The sequence below is a fragment of the Dermacentor silvarum genome, chromosome 10 (assembly GCF_013339745.2).
Source record: "Dermacentor silvarum isolate Dsil-2018 chromosome 10, BIME_Dsil_1.4, whole genome shotgun sequence".
NCBI lineage: Eukaryota > Metazoa > Arthropoda > Arachnida > Ixodida > Ixodidae > Dermacentor > Dermacentor silvarum.
The window spans coordinates 93150013-93170955 of record NC_051163.1 but is presented as its reverse complement, the minus strand read 5'-3'; the positions used below and the strand labels follow the sequence as shown (position 1 = coordinate 93170955).

The following is a 20943-nucleotide window of genomic DNA, read 5'->3' as shown; positions in this document are numbered from 1 at the left end:
TTCCTAGAATCGATGCCGTAGTTGCCAATTGTTTGCTCGCCAGCCTGCTTCTTCCGCACGTTTGCATTGAAGTCGCCCATTACTACAGTATCCTGAGTTTGCACCTTTCTCAATGCTAACTCAACATCTTCATAAAACTGTTCTATTCACAATCGTGACTGGAGGTTGGGGCATAGGCTTGTACAACCTTCATTCTATACCTCCTATTCAGCTGTATTGCGACAACTGCTACCCTCTCATTAATGCTGTAGAATTCATCAATGTTGCCCGCTATGTCCTTGTGGATTAGAAATGCTACCCCGAATTCTCTGCTACCTGGAAGACATCAGTAGTAGAGGACGTGGCCGTTAGTCAGCACTGTATAAGTTTCACCAATTCTTCTCACCTCACTAAGGCCAATAATATCCCAGGCAATGCCTGATAATTCTTCAAATAGCCCTGCTAAGCTAGCCTCACTCGATAGGGTGCGCGTGGTGAACCTTGCCAGGTACAGTTGCCATTGGCGGCCTGTCCGGGCCCAGAGATTCTTAGCCCCCTCTGCCACATCGCCGGTCTGACCGCCGCCTTGATCAGGCCCACTGCAGCCACTGGTGACTGAGGGCCATGGGTAAATTGTAGGAGTCGTTAGGGAGGTAGCGGCCGAATACTGCACCAGAGAGTTCAATTCCTGTCCTGGTGAGGGAGTGACTTATTTAGGCTTAGTAAGCCTTCCTAATTTGATTGCACGTGGACTAGTATAGCCCCACTTGCTATCGGCCATTCTTTTTTGGCGGTGTCAGGTGCCACTCCATGCCTGAAACTCCGCCTTAATTAACACCGAAGGTCCTGAATTCAACTCCGACCACTGGTCGTAGTTCGAGTGCCGTAATGAACTCTATCCTCATTAAACATGCCATAGTTAACTTCGCCCTAATTAACTCTACCTTAATTCACTCTGGCCTAACGAACTTTGCCTTAATTGACGTCACGAACTGCCTTGATTGGCTCACTTTTGGAACATCGATGTCACGCCAACGCTGACTACGCCGGCCTTTCCGCCATATCAGCCTTATAATAATAATCATCATCATCATCACCATCATAAGCCTATTTTTATGTCCGCTGCAGGACGAAGGCCCATCCCAGCTATCTCCAATGACCCTTGTCTTGCGCTAGCTTATTCCAACTTCCGCCTGCAAATTTCCTAACTTCATCACTCCACCTAGTTTTCTGTCATCCTCGACAGCGCTTCACTTTTCTTGGTATACCCATTCTGTAATGGTTCAACGGTTATCCATCCTACGCATTACATGGCCTGCCCAGATCGATATTAAATGCGAAGCATTTCTTGGCGAACATTTGAACCTTTGATAGTATCTATCTAGCCGCCTACGTCTTGGTACTCTCATGGTCGTATCATTAAGTAGCTGTTTACGAAAATTGGCATAGCATGACAAGAGTGTATGACAAACATAAGCGATTGGTCATGACATAAATATCCTGACATGTGGTGTCATGTAGGTCATGAAACAGCCGCCTAAAATGACAATTAGCCAACGAAACAAACATTACCACTCAAAAACCACCGAAATGGGTTATCACGAGGGTAGTAAGTGAACTAAACACTAAAGGATGATGGTAGAAGTTACATATAGACATGAGCATGACTAAGCAAAATTGACAACGACTCAGACCAAGAATGAACCCTCAGAAACCACTGAAATGGGTTTAGACGTGGGTACAAAGTCAAGGAAACACTAAAAGATGGTGGTAGAAGCTATTGTCATGAGCATGACTCAGCAAAATGACAATGACTCAGCGACAAACATTAACACTCAAAAACCAATTAAATACTAAGTGAGAGAGATACTAAGTGAGAGAAACACTAAGGAATGATGGTAGAAGTCACAATCATGAGCATGATTCCGCAAAAATGACAATTCATCATCATCATCATCATCAGCCTGTATTTATGTCCACTGCAGGACGAAGGCCTCTCCCTGCGATCTCCAATTACCGCTGTCTTGCGCTAGCGTATTCCAACTTGCGCCTGCAAATTTCCTAACCTCATCATCCCACCTGACTTTCTGCCGTCCTCGACTGCGCTTCCCTTCTCTTGGTATCCATTCTGTAACCCTAATGGTCCACCGGTTATCCATCCTACGCATTACATGGCCTGCCCAGCTCCATTTCTTCCGCTTAATGTCAACTAGAATATCGTCTACCCCCGTTTGTTCTCTGATCCACACCGCTCTCTTCCTGTCTCTTAACGTTAGGCCTAACATTTTTCGTTCCATTGCTCTTTGTGCGGTCCTTAACTTGTTCTCGAGCTTCTTTGTTAACCTCCAAGTTTCTGCCCCGTATGTTAGCACCGGTAGAATGCAATGATTGTACACTTTTCTTTTCAACGACAGTGGTAAGCTCCCAGTCAGGATTTGGCAATGCCTGCCGTATGCACTCCAACCCAATTTTATTCTTCTGTAAATTTCTTTCTCATGATCAGGGTCCCCTGTGAGTAATTGACCTAGATAAACATATTCCTTTACAGACTGTAGAGGCTGACTGGCGATCCTGAATTCTTGTACCCTTGCCAGGCTATTGAACATTATCTTTGTCTTCTGCATATTCATCTTCAACCCAATTCTTGCACTTTCTCGATGAAGGTCCTCAATCATTTGTTGTAATTCCTCTCCATTGTTGCTCAATAGGACAATGTCATCTGCAAACCGAAGGTTGCTGAGATATTCTCCATCGATCCTCACTCCTAATCCTTCCCAGTCTAAGAGCTTGAATACTTCTTCTAAGCATGCAGTGAATAGCATTGGAGAGATTGTGTCTCCTTGCCTGACCCCTTTCTTGATAGGTATCTTTCTACTTTTCTTGTGGAGAACCAAGGTAGCTGTGGAATCCTTGTAGATATTTGCCAAGATATTCACGTATGCCTCCTCCACTCCTTGATTACGCAATGCCTCTATGACTGCTGATATCTCTACTGAATCGAATGCCTTTTCATAATCTATGAAAGCCATATAGAGAGGTTGATTGTACTCCGCAGATTTCTCTATTACCTGATTGATGGCATGGATATGGTCCATCGTAGAATATCCCTTCCTGAAGCCAGCCTGTTCTCTTGGTTGACTGAAGTCAAGTGTTGTCCTGATTCTATTGGAAATTATCTTGGTGAATATTTTATACAATACTGAAAGCAAGCTAATGGGTCTGTAATTCTTCAATTCTTTAACGTCTCCCTTCTTATGGATAAGTATAATGTTGGCGTTCTTCCAGCTCTCTGGTACACTTGAAGTTGTGAGGCATTGCGTATAAAGGGCCGCAAGCTTTTCAAGCATGATATCTCCTCCATCTTTGATTAAATCTACTGTTATTCCATCTTCTCCAGGCGCTTTTCCCCTGGTCATGTCTTTCAAGGCCCTTCTAACTTCATCGCTAGTTATAGAAGGAGCTTCTGTATCCGGTTCATCACTATTTCGAATGGAAGTAGCTTGGCTGTTTTGGCTACTGTACAGGTCAGTATAGAATTCTTCTGCTGCTTTTACTATGTCATCGAAATTGGTGATGATATTACCATGCTTATCTTTCAGTGCATACATCTTGCCTTGTCCTATGCCTAGTTTTCTTCTTACTGATTTCATGCTGCGTCCATATTTTACGGCTTCCTCAATTTTTCCCACGTTATAATTTCGAATATCCCTTACTTTCTTCTTGTTGATCAGTTTTGACAGTTCAGCGAATTCTATCTGATCTCTTGAGTTGGACACTTTCATGTTTTGTCGTTTCTTTATTAGGTCCTTTGTTTCTTGGGAGAGCTTCCCTACAGGTTGCTTTGGTGCCTTACCTCCCACTTCAATTGCTGCTTCTGAGATCAGCCTAGTTACGGTTTCATTCATTAGCTCTATGTTATCTTCATCATCCTGTTCTAAAGCTGCATATTTGTTTGCGAGCACCAGCCTGAATTGGTCTGCTTTTACCCTTACTGCCTCTAGGTTGGCCTGTTTCCTCGTGACTAATTTCACTCTCTCTCTCTTCAAATTGATGGAAATCCTAGACCTCACTAACCTATGGTCACTGCACTTAACCTTACCTAACACTTCTACATCCTGCACTATGCTTGGATCGGCAGAGAGTATGAAATCTATTTCATTCCTTGTTTCTCCATTAGGGCTTTTCCAGGTCCACTTCCTGTTGCTGCGCTTCCTGAAGAAGGTATTCATTATTCGGAGCCTATTCCTTTCCGCGAATTCTACTAACAATTACTCAGCCAAAAATGACAATTACTCAGCCAAAAAGATAAGCATTGAAATGGGTTCACACTTCGGCACTCAGTGAGGGAAACACTAAAAGATTGTCATAGTCATGACCGTGACTCAGCAAATTCCTCTGATTCAGCGAAATTAGATTAACACTCAAAAGCCAATGTAATGGGTGGTCAAAGTAATTGGTGGTCGAAGTAATAGTCATGAGCACGACTAAGGCTTTCGCCTTAAGGTCTTTTAGGCCTAGTGTAAAGGACTCCTCAGGGCTCATGACATAAATTTCATGACATGCGTGTCATGTAAGTCATGAAACAGCCGCCTAATTCATCGTGCTTACATGGTCGTTTCGTTCACTTGGCTCCCCGCTCAGTGCTTCGCATAACATCGCTTCCCACAGGGCGTGCGATCTGCCGGCTTTTTTTTCTGACAATGTGTCGCGAGTTCCGGCGGTAGTCGAAACATGCCGTGACTGTTTGCACTCTTGTGGAGTTTCGGCGTTAGCCTTGAGTTTCGGATACTATTAAAATTTCAGATATTACAGACTTCAAATAAAACGGGCATTTTTAGTCGGCTTACCAGGGTCCCTTGTAACGAGAGTTGACTGTGCGCGTGTGTGTGTGTGCCACCACCAAACACGCCGTCTAGTCTCTGCAAGTGCTTGGATATCGTCTGCGCTACTGGATCGGACTGGATTGGATAGCGATGTCCAAGCTGCAGGTTGCCAACGCGGCCTTTGTTTCACGCTAAAACTAGCGTAATCGAGAAATTTCGCGGCTGGTCGAGCGTTTTCGCGCAGCGTGGCGCAAAAATACGAAATCGCATCAAAATGGCACAATTGGCACAGCCGTTGCACCCGTTTAGTAGTGAAAAAACTAGCTTCACCTCGCAACGACATGGCATTAGGATTTGAAGTCTGTTTCAGGGATTGCCAGGCGTCTGAAGTGATGAGTCAGTCAACTTCCGAGAGCAATGGGAAAGACAGATAATTAAATCGCCCTAGACATGCAACCTGTAAGGGGAGGAAGAAGATTCAAAGAAATAGGAAAAGAAAACGGTGTAATAAAACGCAGGTGCATGAGAAGATGTGGGCACCAATTAGAAAAAAGGGGAAGCCAGAATTCAACCCGAGCCATTCCAAGCTGTACCCGCATTCTGTAGGCATAGGAGAAAGAGGCAAGCGGAATTAACGTAGGCAATCGTGGAACTTTCAAAAAAGGCAGAAAAAAGAGATCAGGTGCAATTGGTACAAGAGAAAAGGAATATCATTTGGAAATGGCATACAGAAGATTTCAAATTTCAGAAATATTGTTAGAAAGAGATAAATGCCAGTTTTGAAGTTAAGGATATTCGGGAGGAAAGTAACGTGAACTGAGCACGTTTATACATGCAAAGTGTTTGGGACATTGAACTCGTAAACAGTGTGAACAGTGCAAGTTGTGAAATGTGTGCTGTGCCATCATACGTCTCTTACTCCATCTCTTGAACATCCACGCCCACGATACTGCGAGAACATTGGCCAGCCTGCCAGGATTCTATTCCGGCCCTATCGCCGATCCTAGTGGTCTAGAGATGGAGTGGGAACGTTTGACGGCGATAGCGAAATATTTAAACATGTCACAAGATGAGGCGATCACGTTTTTCGAGTATGCTCAGCGAGAGAAAGAAAAGCAGCTGGAACGAGCGACCATGAGAGTACCAAGACTTGGGCTGCTGTTTCATGATAACATGACACGCATGTCAGGATATTCATCGCATGAGACCTGAGGAGTTCCTTTAGCTAGGCCTAAGAGAACTTAAGGTGGAAGCCTTAGTCATGCTCATGACTATGACTTCGGCCATCAATATTCAGCTTTTTTTTCCCTTAGTACCACATCCGAACCCATTACATTGGTTTTTGAGTGTTAATCTTCTGTTGCTAAGTCAGTGATTTTTGCTGCCATGGTCATGACTATGACTTCTACCATCGTTCTTTAGAGTTTCCTTCACTTAGTAAGCACGTCAGAACTCATTTCGGTGGTTTCTGAGTGTTAATGTTTTTCTGTTGAGTCATTGTCATTTTTGCTGAGTCATGCTCATGACCATGACTTTTACCGTCGTCATTAACATTTCATTCCCTTAGTACCCAAGTCCGAACCCATTTTTTGGTTTTTGAGTGTTAATCAACTTTTTCGCTCAGTCATTTCAGTTTGCTGAGTCATGCTCATAACTATGACTTCTACCATCGTCATTTAGTGTTTCCTACCCTTAGTACCCATGTACGAACCAATCTTGATTGTTTTTGAGTGTTTATCTATTTTTTCGCGGAGTCATTGTCATTTTTCGTGAGTCATGCTGATGTCGATAACTTCTACCATCATCTTTTAGTGTTTTTTCACTTAGTAAGCATGTCAGAGCTCATTTCTGTGGTTTTTAAATGTTAATTCTTTTTCTGAGTCATGCTCATGACTATTTCTTCTACTATCATCATTCAGACTTTCCTTCCCTCAGTATCCACGTCCGATCCCATTTCGGTGGTTTTTGAGGGTTAATCTTTTTTTCGCTGGGTGATATTCATTTTAGGCGGCTGTTTCATGACACGCATGACATCAAATTCATGTCATGCCCTATAATTTATTCATGTCATCCTCTATAATGTCCAATTTTGGTACCTATCAAGTTAACGACACGACCACAAGAGCACCAAAACGTAGGCAGCTGTTTCATGACCTACATGACGAACGACATGATATTCATGCATACCCTTTCATTTGTGTTCGTAATACACTTTTGTCATACTATGCCAATTTTGATAAATACCAAGCAAACGATACTACCATGAGAGCACCAAGACGTAGGCGGCTAGATGGATAGATAGATAGATACTGTCAAAGTGGCAAATGTTCGCCAAGAAATGTTTCGCATTTAAATTAAATCTGGACGATTGAGCGAGCTAGCGGAAATGAATGCGAGTTCCTGTGAAGCAACTAGCATATCAAGTTCGGTGTCACCCGACTCACCTTCTCCCAGACCGAGACAAATTTGCCACAGGAAACTAATGGCACCTTTGGATGAGCGAAGGGATGACCTAGATGCGTATTTGCCTTCATTTCAGAGTATCGCAGTCCGGCAAGGCTAGGAGAAGAGCAAGTGGGCCAGCGCCCTGAGTGTGTGTTTGTTAGGGGAGGCTTTGAGTGTGTTTGGCCGGATGCCAGCGGAAGAATCATTAGACTGATAAAGTAAAAAAAAACATTTGTTGCAGAGGCTCAGGTTGACCGCTGAAGGGTTTCACGAAAGTTCCGACTGTGCGAGCTAGAAGATTCAGAAATGGGAAAGCAGTTTTCCTGCCGTCTGACAAACAATTTTCAGAGGTACATAGAGCTGTCCGAAACGAAAAAAAAACAATATCAAGGAGTTCCCGACAAACTTGTGGATGAGTTGTGGGTAATTTGTCAATATTCCTGAAAGAGAGAAAACTACAGGCGGAGAAGGAGATGGCAGAGCAAACAGACCAGTTTGTAAAGGCGCAGTTATTGAGAAATTTAGGAAAGGGTGTTAGAGATGTTCCAACTTCAGAGTAAGATGAGCTCAGAGAGAAACCCCAAATGGATGGGCGCAGGGGACAGCAGAGATGTTTCCTCTGTGACCATCCCAGTCATCAGGCAATTCATTGTCGTGGGGGACGTGATGAACAACGTGAACGGAAATATCGTGAAAGGTGTAACAAGAGCGGACACAAAACTGAGGAATGCAAACGCAGATCACGAGAAGTTCCAACGATTATAGGCCCTAGTGAAACTCGCGAAACTCGCAGGTCTGAAGAAAAGGAAAGATTATAGGTCGTAAGTGCAGCCATTGTCGACAGTAAAGACCGAGATATGCCAGTGGTAGAAGGTAAAGAAGAAAAGAAGGTTACTGTATTAAGAGACACGGATGTGGACACTGTGCTTGTAAGGAGAAGTTGGTAGCTCCAAAAAGCATGGCAGGGCAGGTGAAACCAGTTATGTTCGTGGACAGCTCGGTTAGATACCTCCCGGAGGCTATGATCTATATATTCACACCATACTCTACAGGCATGGTGACGGCCAGGTGCATAGAAGAACCGCTGTATGGCCTGATCTTAGGAAATGTAGCAGGACCGAAAGGAGTCGATGACCCATAGTCGCTCAGTGGACCTATCCGGTCAAACAGATCTAGGAACTGTAACGACAGTAACACGGATAAAGAAGAAAAGCTGCGCACGCATATAGTAATAAGGCAACTTGATGTATCCGTGGAAGAGCTGGAAAGTCAGCAGAAAGAGAATAGAACGCTCAAGTACGTGATGCGGAGGATCGGTGGTAGACCCATGCGAGAAGGGGTAAGAGAAGGTGTAACATATGAGTTGAAAAAGGACCTGGTATATAGAATATCTTGGAGTGAGGGGAAACACATGATGCCATTGATGCTGATTATACAACATAGAAGAGTCCTAATGGAGAAGGGTAATGTTAACGGACACAGAAATAGAAGGCAGATGATAGCGGCAGTAACCAAAACAATATTTTGGCCGGCAGTACACAGGGAGGATCATTCCGTATTTACTCGATTGGAATGCGACCGCGATTGTAACGCGAGGAGTAACATTTCATTGCGCTCATCACGAAAAGAATATAACTGTGAAAGTTACGCGAACGGGTGACCTTTTGTTGCGTCCAGCAAAAGAAAAACGTGAAAGGAAACCGCTAAAGTAAGGCAAGACCACCGGATGCATGAAAAAGTTGCAGTTTCGCCAGTAAGGCGAAGCAGCAATTACAATAGCAAATTAGTAGAGAGCTATACGGAGTAAGGATAGCGGTTTTTTTCTGTTGCATAAACGTGGACACATTCGCTTACTAACAAAATGAACAAGCATGGTGTCAGCGCGCACAAGCGAAAATGAATAGACCACACTCGATAACCGCAGACCACTGTCATAACGCTGGCTTGAGCAAGCGCGGCTGCAACGAGCGAAAGTTCATGCGGTCTATCGTTTCAACGGAAACTGAGTGATGAAAGCACAGCGCATACAAAATTAAGAGCCGTGTGGAGATCACTTTCAAGATACCGTGCGCGCGACAGCCCGCTGCCGAGCAAAGCACAATCAAGGTATATGTAAACTGGTAGCGTAGCTTCCATAGAAGCCCACATGCCAAGAGAATGGCGGCTCGTTGAAACCATCACCATCTGCGTATCGGGGGTACAACTAGCAGCAAGCAAAAATAAAAAAAGGTAAAAATGACGTCACTACCAGAAATGGCAGTGACGTCAAGATCTTAGGTTGCTTGGCGCGAATGTTTGACTTTCTTCAAGGTCCGGCATTTCGACCGCTGGGCCAGCAGTTATTTTTCTTTTGTGGCTGAGGCGAGCTTGTGACTAGCCTCAACTGAAGCGCCAGCTCGTCATTAAAGTGTAGGAGTGGCGTATGTCTTAGTGTCATCGTAATTAGGCTGGTATTGACAGCAATTGCTCCAGTAGGAGTATTAGAAAGATGTGCGAATAGGATGGAAATAAGTGACAGTTCCACAAAGCTTACAAGAAAACTTCACTTTTATTCATCTAAAGGTATTGCAACCAATATAATTGACCAAGCAAAACTTGTTTCAATGGATCAAAATAATATGGCCAAGACGAAGCCGTAATGTGTAGACATATGTGAAAACCTTTCACAGATTCATTAGCGATTCCATGCGACACCACGTATTCATATCAAACTGTTACCAGACAAGACAACATTGCCACACATTATCATTTAGAAAACATGTTACTTACTAATTTCGCTTTCCATCGGACACTCAGAGTCTGTGTTACGGAGAGTGAACGAACATCGCTTGACGTTTCTTCGCGGAGCGTTCCGCATTTATCGTCACGACGAGACACAGCACGTCGGATGCCGCAGCCGTGAACTTGCACGATAACAAAAAACCTGCACTTAACCTTTCGCCAATGAATGCAGAGCGCTAGGCGACGCAAAATTTGAAGGTAAGCGCACGCCAGTCGCCAGCTCCCCTTGCATTCGGGCGCAAGATACGCATTTGGTGTCGCAGCTAAATGTTTCCTCCCCTCATAAGGCCTCCTGGGCGTCCGGGGCGCCCTGGACGTCCGGGGGGGTTTCCGGGACCTCCGGCGCCTCCTGGGCCTGGGGCGCCTCCTGGGTTTCCGGCGCCTCCGTCACCTCCTGGGCCTCCGTGGCCTCCTGGGCCTCCGCCACTTCCTGGACCTCCGGCGCCTCCTGGGCCTCCAGGGCCTCCTGCGGCCCCGGTGCCTCCTGCGCCCCCGGAGCCTCCTGCGCCCCCGTAGCCCCCTGCGCCCCCGGCGAGTCCTGAGCCCCCGGCGCCTCCTGGGCCTCCTGGGCCCCCTGGGCTTCCTGGGCCCCCGGCACCTCCGTGGCCACCGTAGCCTCCGTGGCCTCCTGGGTTTCCTGAGGCTCCTGGTCTTCCTGGGCCTCCTGGGCCTCCTGTGCCTCCTGGGCCTCCTGGGCCTTTCGCACGACGGAGTTATCGCACTTGCTCTCTGCCGTGCATTCGCTCCCCGTGAAAGCGCACATCCCTCACGCGCTTTCACTCGCACATTTCATTACATTAAAATTGAGTGCATCATTGCACTTTTTAGACAACTTCAATTTCGGTATTCGATTGTAACGCGAAGATTGACTACAGGTAGCAAAAATCTGAAAAAAAACCTCGCGTTACAATCGAGTAGAAATGGTAGTTTTGAAAGAAGTTGTAAGCCCACGAAAGAGCCGGAAGTGATTTAGCGCATTCAACAGTGTGTAGTCCTATTCTGAGCGCTCATATAGTGCTCTCGAGGACACATTGCGAACAGTTGAGTGCAGTGTCTTAGCACCCATGAGCAATAATGAAAGAAATTAATATGGCAGACACTACGAATGGTAATCTTGCAGTGACGAACTGTGTGTCTGCATGAGCGTGCGTGCATGTGATTTCCTCTAATCATTTGATGTTGTTTCTCATCCATGCGTGTACAAAGAGACATAAAGGCAGAAACATGCATACATCTACAAACAAGCCAACACGCGCATAGAAAAGCAGACGCACCGACACATATACACGTACCAGGCGCATTCACACACCGAAATACTCACAGACACGCAAGCACGCCTCCACGGAACTGCGCCAAAGCCCAGGCGGAGAATACTCTGGCGCCATTTTTCGTGGAAAAAATTACCCCACTCTCAGCGTTGGTCGTGAATAAGCACATGTGCTTATTCATTATTACTTTTTGGTTTCGGTGGCTTTTTTTAAACATTTCCTTTTTAGGAGCTCGTTGCATGCAGCCAGAGCCGGCAGTAGCAGCAGAGTGTTCTGGAAGTAGGCGGCTTTACTCTCGCATATGATGTATTCCACTTGCCTTTGTTTTCCGCCACGGATAAATCTTCCATTAGCGTCGGCGTAGAAAGTGTGGACATTCGGGCGCAAAAGTTGCAGTGAAAGTCCGTGGTGAAGAACCAACGTAGGTGCATTGCCTAATTAAAAACAATATCAGAATGAAATGAAAGTTCGTTTCCTTGTACAAAAAAAGAAAGAGCCCTTTAGCAAGGGATGTTTCTAACATATTATGTAATTGTTTCAAGATATATAACACACGCCTTCTTAATCAGGAAAGCTGCGAGGGCGGTGTTCCGAAATTGTATTCGGGGACTTGAACGACATATAATCGTAATATCCATCAATCACATTCGTGACATACGTTCACTTCTGTTAAAAAACTCAGTGGCCATATTCAATATTTTTACGTGGTGGCAAAAAACATGTAATTTAAATTGTGTTTAAAACGAACCTCTTTAATAAAAACCGGTGAAGTTTGCCTAGAATGTTATCCTCTGGATGAAAACAATCACGAATGAAACTATAAGTGCCGATCACACCTAGGGTTGCAAACCGGCCCGAATTTATTGGGGAAGTCCCAACTTTTAAACTGATGTCCTGAGTCCCGACTTGATCCGTTCGGGATGGCCAAATGTCCCTATCTTTTCTTTTTGCTACTGAATAACAATCTAAAATGCAAATTTACTTTTTCTACATCCTGACAGCTTAGTTACCCCTTTTCTTTTGTCTTCTCTTGCATTATCGCAAGCATAAAGGCGGTTTCTTTTTAATGCGATCACCATTCTTTACCCATTTCGTGGTATGTCTGTTTGCATCTAAGCTCTTACACCCAGTGACCAAGTTGTCAGTTAGCTTGTGCCACTACGTATGTGCTGGTTGCTGTCACGCGAAGCGGACAAAATGGGCCTAATAGCTTGCTGCTGGCTACTTCTTGGCCTAGTAAACAACTTTTCTCATTGGGTATCCGCAACTGGGGTATGTTCCCGAACAGACAACTTCGGCGCTACGTATGTGACATTTGTGCGTTCCCATTCGTGGTCAAACCTGCAGAATAAATGTGCGAAGTTGACACAAGGATTATGTAGCTTTAAATACAGTCGGAACCGGGTATATCGAATCTGAAGGGGATCACAAAAGAAGTTCGATATATAGTGATTTGATATATAAAATAAAAAGTTATGCAGAAAATTCCAATGGGATTTTACGGCTGTTCGATATATACAATAATTCATCATATGGGGGTTGTATCTACCCTGGTTCGACTCTATAAAAAAGCGATAACGCCTCATTCAAAAATGACACCTCCGCGTCTATTGCGGCCGCTTGATGCAGAGCCATTGAAACGAAGTTGCAGCGAGGACACTAGAGATACTACAGTTCCAGCTGGGGTGCAGATATTACAAGATATCCTGTGTCGTGGTTTCAACTGGAATTGTGGTGGGCAGCTAAATTGCTACTTTGTGCGTCTGCAGTGGCAATACGTGTGTCGCTGCATTCCTTTAATGCTAATCGCATTAACGCCGACATTAATTATTGTGAGATTGGTTCTGCCGAAATTTTTTCGTCGTAGTGCTTTACTTCTGTTGTATGCTCTAATCATTGAGAGTACCTCCACCTGTACTATAGTAGCGGTGGTAGACAGGCACTACAGCACCTTCACTCTTCGAAATTGCAACAATCCAGGACTAAACAACTTGAGCAGCTTTATTGCGCGTACAGACTGGTGGCTCCTGGCACTAACAGGGTCGGTCATCGCCATCTATGCTTTATAACAACTGATTTCACTTTCATTTTTCTACTCCTATTATCCGGCATAGAGTGGAAATTCTTCGTGATAACGGCGTCACGGCGATGTCCGAGTCAATGACGCAGGTTGAAAAAAGGAAGAAAATGGAACTGATGTCGCAGAATGTGTCTGGGACTAGGCATACTACACCGAAAAAACACTTTGGCGAGACGAAGCACTGTACGGACACAGGGTGAAACGCCTTGAGTGTCAAGTACCTTGTTTTGCAGCTACTCGATGTTCATTTTTGCCTGCTATATGCAATTTCAGCGTCGAGAACCTTTAACAAAACCCCATGCGCCTCTTGTTATTGATATTTGTGAATAGTGCAATCGTGCTTATTCTTTTGTAGGTTTTGAAAGTGGGAATTGTTCGCCCACTTATACAGTAGGACGATGCAGTCAACACACTGAGGTCGAAGCTGTTAACAATGCGTACTGGCACTGTTGTTTACTTCTATGCGAGGCAATGTGCAATGCTCACTACCCGAAACCGACGTTCAAAAGCATATGGCCTTTATTATGTCGCAATGCCTGCCTGCGAGATCTTAAAATTACTCCAACACTAGGCCAGAATCACCTCCGGGTGATCGTCGACGCATGATTTAGATTAAGCGATTTAAAATTACAAGTTATTACTCAACCGCCATGCGAAGTTGCTTAGCGACGTGCAAATGCCAGCGTAGCGCACGCGATGTGTGCTATATAAGCACTATTTCTACTTATATGCATATGCTTAATTTATCGCATAATCATATCGCTCGCAATAGATCGCATAAATAAAACCGGTCTATTTCATCAAGCGTAACGAAACGCAAGTCCTCTTCGTTGACGCGGCCAGATATTGGAATCGAGGCGCATACGCGGTCTCTGTGGTGGACGCCCATGGCTCACTCGTCAACGCAGCCACGGTGGTTACCAACTTCACTCACGAAGCAGAAGAAATGGCCATCGCGGTGGCCCTTCGAAGCTGCAAAGAAGCCTCCGTCATTTACTCGGACTGAAGAACAGCCATCAGAACCTTCTCGGCGGCCCTCGTCTCTAGGAAAGCAGCTACGGTTGTCAACAAAATCTTCCAAGAACCGGGAGGAGACAATCTCACGTCCCCACACGTCACATGGTTCCCGGCCTACATGGGCAACATTTCCGGACCTCCTGACTGTAATCCGAACGACCGGGCACACCAACTGGCGCGAGAACTCACATTCCGCGTCTGCGGTCCGCTCCCTCGCTTCAACCCAGCCTGCAGGGATCTGGACAACAAAGACCCGCTCGTATCATACCACGAAATACCTTCAAATCATAGGTTAGCACGAAGAATTTTTCCTCCTCCTCACCAAAACCTCAAAAAAGCACAGGCCGTCACTTACAGACAGTTGCAGACTAGGACATACATCTCACAACAACACTAAGCAGGATCAACCCTGACCTTCCTACTGCATGCCCACACTGCAGGCCACGAATACAACAACTTCGAACACATGCTCTGGCTGTGCCATGACAACGCGGGCACGGACTTTCCTGACCAGTGCTCCTGGGACTCAGCACTCAGAAGTACAGAGCTCATCGCTCAGCTCAAGGCTGTCCAGAGGGCCCGGGCCGTCGCCGAAGGACTCTGTCTACCGGCCCCGACCTGGGTGGAGCCGCTGGATTGATTGGCGGGGCCTCCGGCCCCGCTTTAATTCTTTCTCCTCAGGAGCTCAATAAAGTTCGTACTCACTCAATCACTCAGCCTTCTTCGTGCCAGTGGCTAGGGCGTGGTGGTATTTTCAGTATTCTGGCTGGCTTTTCATAACTGCGTGCGGTTTCTCATGTACAGTTCAAGTTATGACGCCCGTACGAAGCATGACGTTCATCTACTGTATTGAAATGACGCAACGACTCCCCTAAGTTTTTCCCAACGTACAGAGGAGTAGAAATTCAGCATGCTAGCTGCAAGGTCATTTCTTCATTTCTTCCATCCCCCTTTTTTGGTCTATTTAAGCTATATTTGGTACAACATTGCCTTGGGTGATAACATTTAAAGCATGAGGAAACGCCTGACTTGGCCGTGTCACAGTTTCAGCAATGCAAATAAATGATACAGGATACAGACAATCAGATTGGGCAGCAGAACCAACAAATCCTGTATGAGCAAGACATGCTTCCGTTGCCGTGAGCTTTACTTCAGTGCACTGTTCATTCGCCGCAAATTCTGTAACGTTAATAGGGGCCACTGTAAGCATGGTGAAAGGTTTTTTTCAGGCAGCCCATTTATGGCTACAGAACCTACTGATGGCACACCTTATCGGTAATGTGCAGTGGCATACTCTACATACATTAGAAGTTTCTAGCATTAAATGGTGCAAAAACAAGCAATACGAATGCTTATCAACTTGCACAAAATTTGCACAAACACAGAACAGGTGCGACACACTGGACCGGCAGACCTCGGGATAGGGCCACCTTCGTTGGGTCCACACTCACAGTTTTTTGTAATGTCAGCTAGCGCTTCGTTAGCAAACCGCCTTAGAATGAGACCTTTGTTGAAAGAAACGTTTCATGATGTATCCTGCTCTTCGCTGTTTAGCAGCTGTGCCCGAGAACGCCGCAACGGTTATCGCCGTAATAAATCTAGAATGGAAAAAGCAACAAACTGTTCTTGGTGTGTTTTGCGGCACTACCATAGTCTTTTGCTTAGAAGGCAATGTAACCAAATTATTTATGATCACGAACCATCTGCTCGACGGGTAAGCAGGGTCCTATGAAGGTCTACGGCCAACACTTCCAAATGCGTCTCTACCAACGTATACCTCGGGCTCTGCTGTGAGAGCAGATGAGCATTTAACTCTATATTAGCTCTTTTCAGTGTGTGAAAAAGTGCTGCGATGGCTTGATTTAGGCCCCTGCCCTCTACTCGGAGTCTTTTCGTATCATTCCTATGTTCTCGTAGATGTAACATTTATTTTTAACCTGACAGCAATTTTATAGACCCCCGAAGTGCATTCGCACCACCGGCGCCACCAGATTGTCACGCATTTAAACAGTCAGAGGAGTGTCATAAGGTGCCCAGAGGAGCGAAAAAATTTGCAGGGAACCCCTGGCCAGAGTTTCTCAGGACCAATTGAAGGTCTTGTCACCGTCACTCGGCTGCAAAGACAACGAAGCCAAATGGGCACGCTCCGTCAACCGGCTCTGCAGTCTAGCCAAGGCCGCGCTCTGCTTTCCGTTGCTGCCGTTAGTGTTGTGCACACAAACGCTAGCGTTTCTACCGAGTTGCAAACTTGTGCTCTTCAACTCAGCCCTTGCACCATCGAGAAATATGACGCTTCCAGCGCAGCTGGCTGCGCTGCTAATCATGCTGGCGTTTTCAGACTCCTAGTAGGCTGCCGGGGCTCTGTTCTAGCTGCACCACAGCAGTTTCCTAGCACACTAATTCACGAGAACATGTAGTCTCCGCGTATTGCAACACCTTCCGACCAGCCGGAGCGCAACGCTATGTCTTGCTCTCTGTGCTTCGCTGTTTGGAAAAAAGTGCGAATTTTTTACAGCGAAGCTGTCTTGTTGGTCGGGAATTTTCATGGCATGCTCACCCAAAAAACAGCTGGCGGAAACGGGTTTGGGGTTTGAGTTTCCGCATAAAAAAGTTATGTTTTCTTATATATTCGAATTACAATCCGATGCTACCATGTCTGTAGGTCGTGTGCAAGTCATACTGTACGACTTTTCGGACACATTTTACTTTGAGAAATATATTTACTTCAATAACGTACTTGCTCTAGACGGAAGGCCTACAAGAATGGGGACATGTGTTGTTCTAAGGTTACGGCCATTTATCGGCCCCGGCCACTCATACAAACCTCAAACGGCAGCAGGAAAAGTGCTTTGTTTTTCAGTTTCCACGTAACAGATTAATGTTTTCTCGTATGTTCGAATAACATTGCGAAGCTGTTAAGTATGCAGCTGGTGTGTTACTCGTACTTCACGCATCTTCTGGCGCAATTTACTTTCAAACAATAATTTAGTTCAATATGGCACTTGTGCTTGGCGGACGGCCTAGAAGAATAGGGATGTACGCTGCACGTAGGCACATGTGCGGGCGCGCATCACGTACGTCGCTTGTGGTGGCGGTGCTTATCTAACGTCCACACCTGCTTGGTCGTACATCCACTGTCACAAGGTGGAATGGAGCGTATGTTTTTTTTCTTTTTTACGCGTTTTTTGTTGTGCAGCGGCCTAGAAATAGGTCAGTGGGTTCTGACGTTCATTGTAGGCTAACATGTTGCACTAAACTTTGCTTCTTTCAGATTTCATTGAGCTGATAAGCGAAAGCTTTCAATGCATTGTTCATTTCTTCATTGAGAAACTACTTGGGTACACTCTCGTCCGTATCTAAGACTTAATTTGTCGAGCGCGGCGAAGACGGCAGCCGAAAGCCGATTTTGAAATTGTCCACGTAGGGAGCACACTCTACGAATAAAATTAATAAAAGGAGGCAGAGAGAAAGAGTGCAATAGCAAGGGAAGGTCACAAACAAAATAAACTGTTAACGAACATTATGCTGAGTTTTCAGCGATGTCCAAACTTGGAGTTCGCTCTGAAGCGTATGTAGGCGCGCAGATAATTAGATTGCCCATCGCAGAAAGACCATTGCGAGCGAAAGCGCTTATTTAAAGCAGATTTGTCTGCTTATCTAGCACCTCATATCTTTCCCGGAGGCAGTCGCTACAGCTGACTACGCTTCGTTTATTCTTTTTTTTTTATTTTGCACAATCAGAATTCTTTTCATATACATATATAAACCTTATTTCGCTGCTTGCAGACGAAGCGGGCTCGAAGTCTTTTTGTGCACTTTATGTTTTGTTCCATACAAAAATATTTGCGAAGCGCATTCTTTATTTGTTTGACGCAGGGATCTCCTTTAGTTATATTGTTACGGGGACGTGAGGCACAAGAGAGGTATTTTTACACACTACTGAGAGAAATGGGAAAAACCATCTTTATTCGTGAAAATGGCTCATTGACCTAAGCGGCGAATATGGTCGGAGGCGAGGGACAAATACAGATAAAGATAAATAAATAAAGAGATAACAGGCACTCCTAGCCACCCTGACTGTAAAGCGGGTATTCCGTGGGGACTTCCGTAGGTAGTCGATCGTGCACACGGCTGGATGAATGAATGCTATGAGCGTCCCCCTAGAAATGAAGCGGTTCGTTGCACCATCAAGCTGCCTTAATATTTTTACCTGTCGTACCTATCTTTCCTTTTTGTTCTTTTACAAACGTAAACCTACCTACCTTTCATTTTTTCTTTTACAAACGTAAAATTTCCTGCATAAAGGTTTCTGAACCCTTATTGGAACTTTGTTCCCTCCAATTTTGGTGGCCTCCCTATTTTCCTGCCGCGAAGTCTTCAATACGCTTTATTAGTTTCTGTTCCGGACATGTTAACTTTCCCCCTGCTATCCCTTAACCCAAGAGCTTCAAGGAGGCAAGCGGAGCCGAAACATATTCTTTCATTCTAATAAAACATGTTCCTTCGGTTTCCTAGCTCCAATGCTGCAAGCACATGCTTCGGAATTGGTCTATGTGGGCGGCCTCCAGTGATGTAATGTCACATGCCTTGTGAAGTCGCCTGTACTTACCGCAAGATGGCCAAAAGCTCACAGGCGCAACTGTAATGATTATAATCATGATGATAACAATGCTGATGATGTGTTATGATTGCAACCAAGATAAATGAAAGCAGAACTGAAGCCTACACTAAATCAAATGACGTAATGAGACTAGGCAAAATTTTCGTCTTCGTTGCACAATTGAGCACCCTCTTGGTCTACGCAGTCTCTCGCCCCAGCAGAATATATTCCAAAACACATTGTGGTACCTGCTTCTTTATTCCTTCTTTGTCAGCTTTATATTTGTTTTTTCTCTACGGGTTAATTAATTTTTTACCGCTAGAAATATGCTCATATTCAGTGTTTTGATGCCTAAACAATTTATTTCCGGATATAATATTCGCAGTGTATCGCGATAATAAACCTATAGCCTGATCACCGGTATCTTGAGTGGATGTATAGCAGTGATAATTGTTCAGACAGTTTTAGAGAATTCTTATGTGAAACTTTAAAAACGCATCTCAAAGAACGCGGTTGAAAGTAATAATTTTCTATTTTTAGTCTAAGTACTCGGAGTAAAAGTAAATATACTGAAATAGCCAAATTATACACCTGGTTCTTAGTTCCCAACATTTGAAAAGGAAACGTTAATCACAATAACGTTACTTTTATGCACTTTAGGCCGTATACAAAGCGTTCAGTATTAGGCGCCGACTAACTAGAAAGCATGCTCGACTCATTTATCGTCCTATACCGTAGCGGGACACCTACACGTTTGTATTAAGTTGTGCGATAACTATAGTGTAATCTCATCCGAAATGTTTCCACATGCTTACTTAGTGCAATAATATCTGATAGCGAAGCCAGAATCACTTGCGCACTAGGAGTAATTTTGATTGCGATAATGGCGTCCTTATCATGGTTATCGTAACCCAGCGTGCATACAGGATACGCCTGGCACCGAATATCTCCAGATATCGTCTTCATTTCCTTGACCACTGCAATCATTCCTTGCGTTACATTGTAACATCGCGTCTGTATATCGTATCTTTATATTCCAGATGTCGCTTTCAGTACACATAGGTGATGTGTTGTCAACAGTTAACAATTGGCATAGAACGCATACGGAGCCAAGAGTCATCCTCGTATTTGTGTCATGCCCTTTAGCATTTGGTGTCTTCTCATTTGGTCCTTTGAATGAGAGCAGTAGACGTAACCTTACTATAAGCCTCCTTTCTTTAGCAGTTGCACGTCCGTCGTCTAACTCATAACCTTTACCAGCGCGGCTTTTGTTACGTAGGCTTAATGACGACGCTCTCGGCTTAGATATCTTACTTTTGGGAGCTGTAAGGCTAAGCCATCTTGAGACATCCAATTCTTTCGCAGATATTGTTTTTCTTCGGATGTGCAAAGCAGAGCTTGAGTAAGAGAAGTGATAGTAGTCATCAGCTGATTTTCAACACCTATGTTGGCGACTTGTAGTAATAACTTCTAGACTACACAACGTACTAAGAAGTCCGCGTACTATGGAGGCGGAGCAATTGCCGACAAGTTTTGCAAGACTAGGTCCATCTAAAGTCTCTATATTTGCTGGTATAAAAAAGCAAAAATATCTATGGACTTCAGGTCCACCCGCAGCAAGCAACGCTTCTCCTCCTAAGAAGTTATGGACACTCGCAAATAGTCGCGCGCGCACCTATTTCCTACATGCGCGACACTGCTCCTGCCATTGAGCTACCGCGGCGCCGTCTTAACATCCACTTTATAGGGTATTTATGTTTTTACAAATAGAACCAACCCTTAGAGTGGAAGTATGTGTAGATATATATATATATATATATATATATATAGAGAGAGAGAGAGAGGTACGTGAAATTCTCTCGCCCACATGTTATTCATGAAGTCTCATTGATACCTGTATCCCACAGGAGTTCTAAAAAAAGCCGCAGTTTCACCCGAAAGGCGCAGCAT

General features: G+C 44.8%; 1 protein-coding gene and 1 long non-coding RNA gene across 5 annotated transcripts in view; both read right to left on the bottom strand.

Annotated features, from left to right (window-relative positions):
* Positions 1–20943, bottom strand: part of LOC125940510 (uncharacterized) — a 467947-nt gene that overhangs the window by 430421 nt on the left and 16583 nt on the right. The window lies entirely within an intron of this gene.
* The window catches only part of LOC119466294 (uncharacterized PE-PGRS family protein PE_PGRS46-like), a 422307-nt gene that overhangs the window by 390037 nt on the left and 11327 nt on the right, over positions 1–20943 (bottom strand). Inside the window, exon 2 of one of the 4 annotated variants that reach the window (XM_037726774.2) lies at positions 9777–10725. The exons of 2 other annotated variants lie outside the window; for them this stretch is intronic. In XM_037726774.2, the coding sequence (XP_037582702.1) occupies positions 10292–10725 (434 nt within the window). In that variant the 3' untranslated portion in view covers positions 9777–10291. Of the gene's footprint in view, positions 1–9776; positions 10726–20943 lie in introns of those variants that run through there. One more of the 4 variants, XM_049656762.1, reaches the window with a different exon arrangement.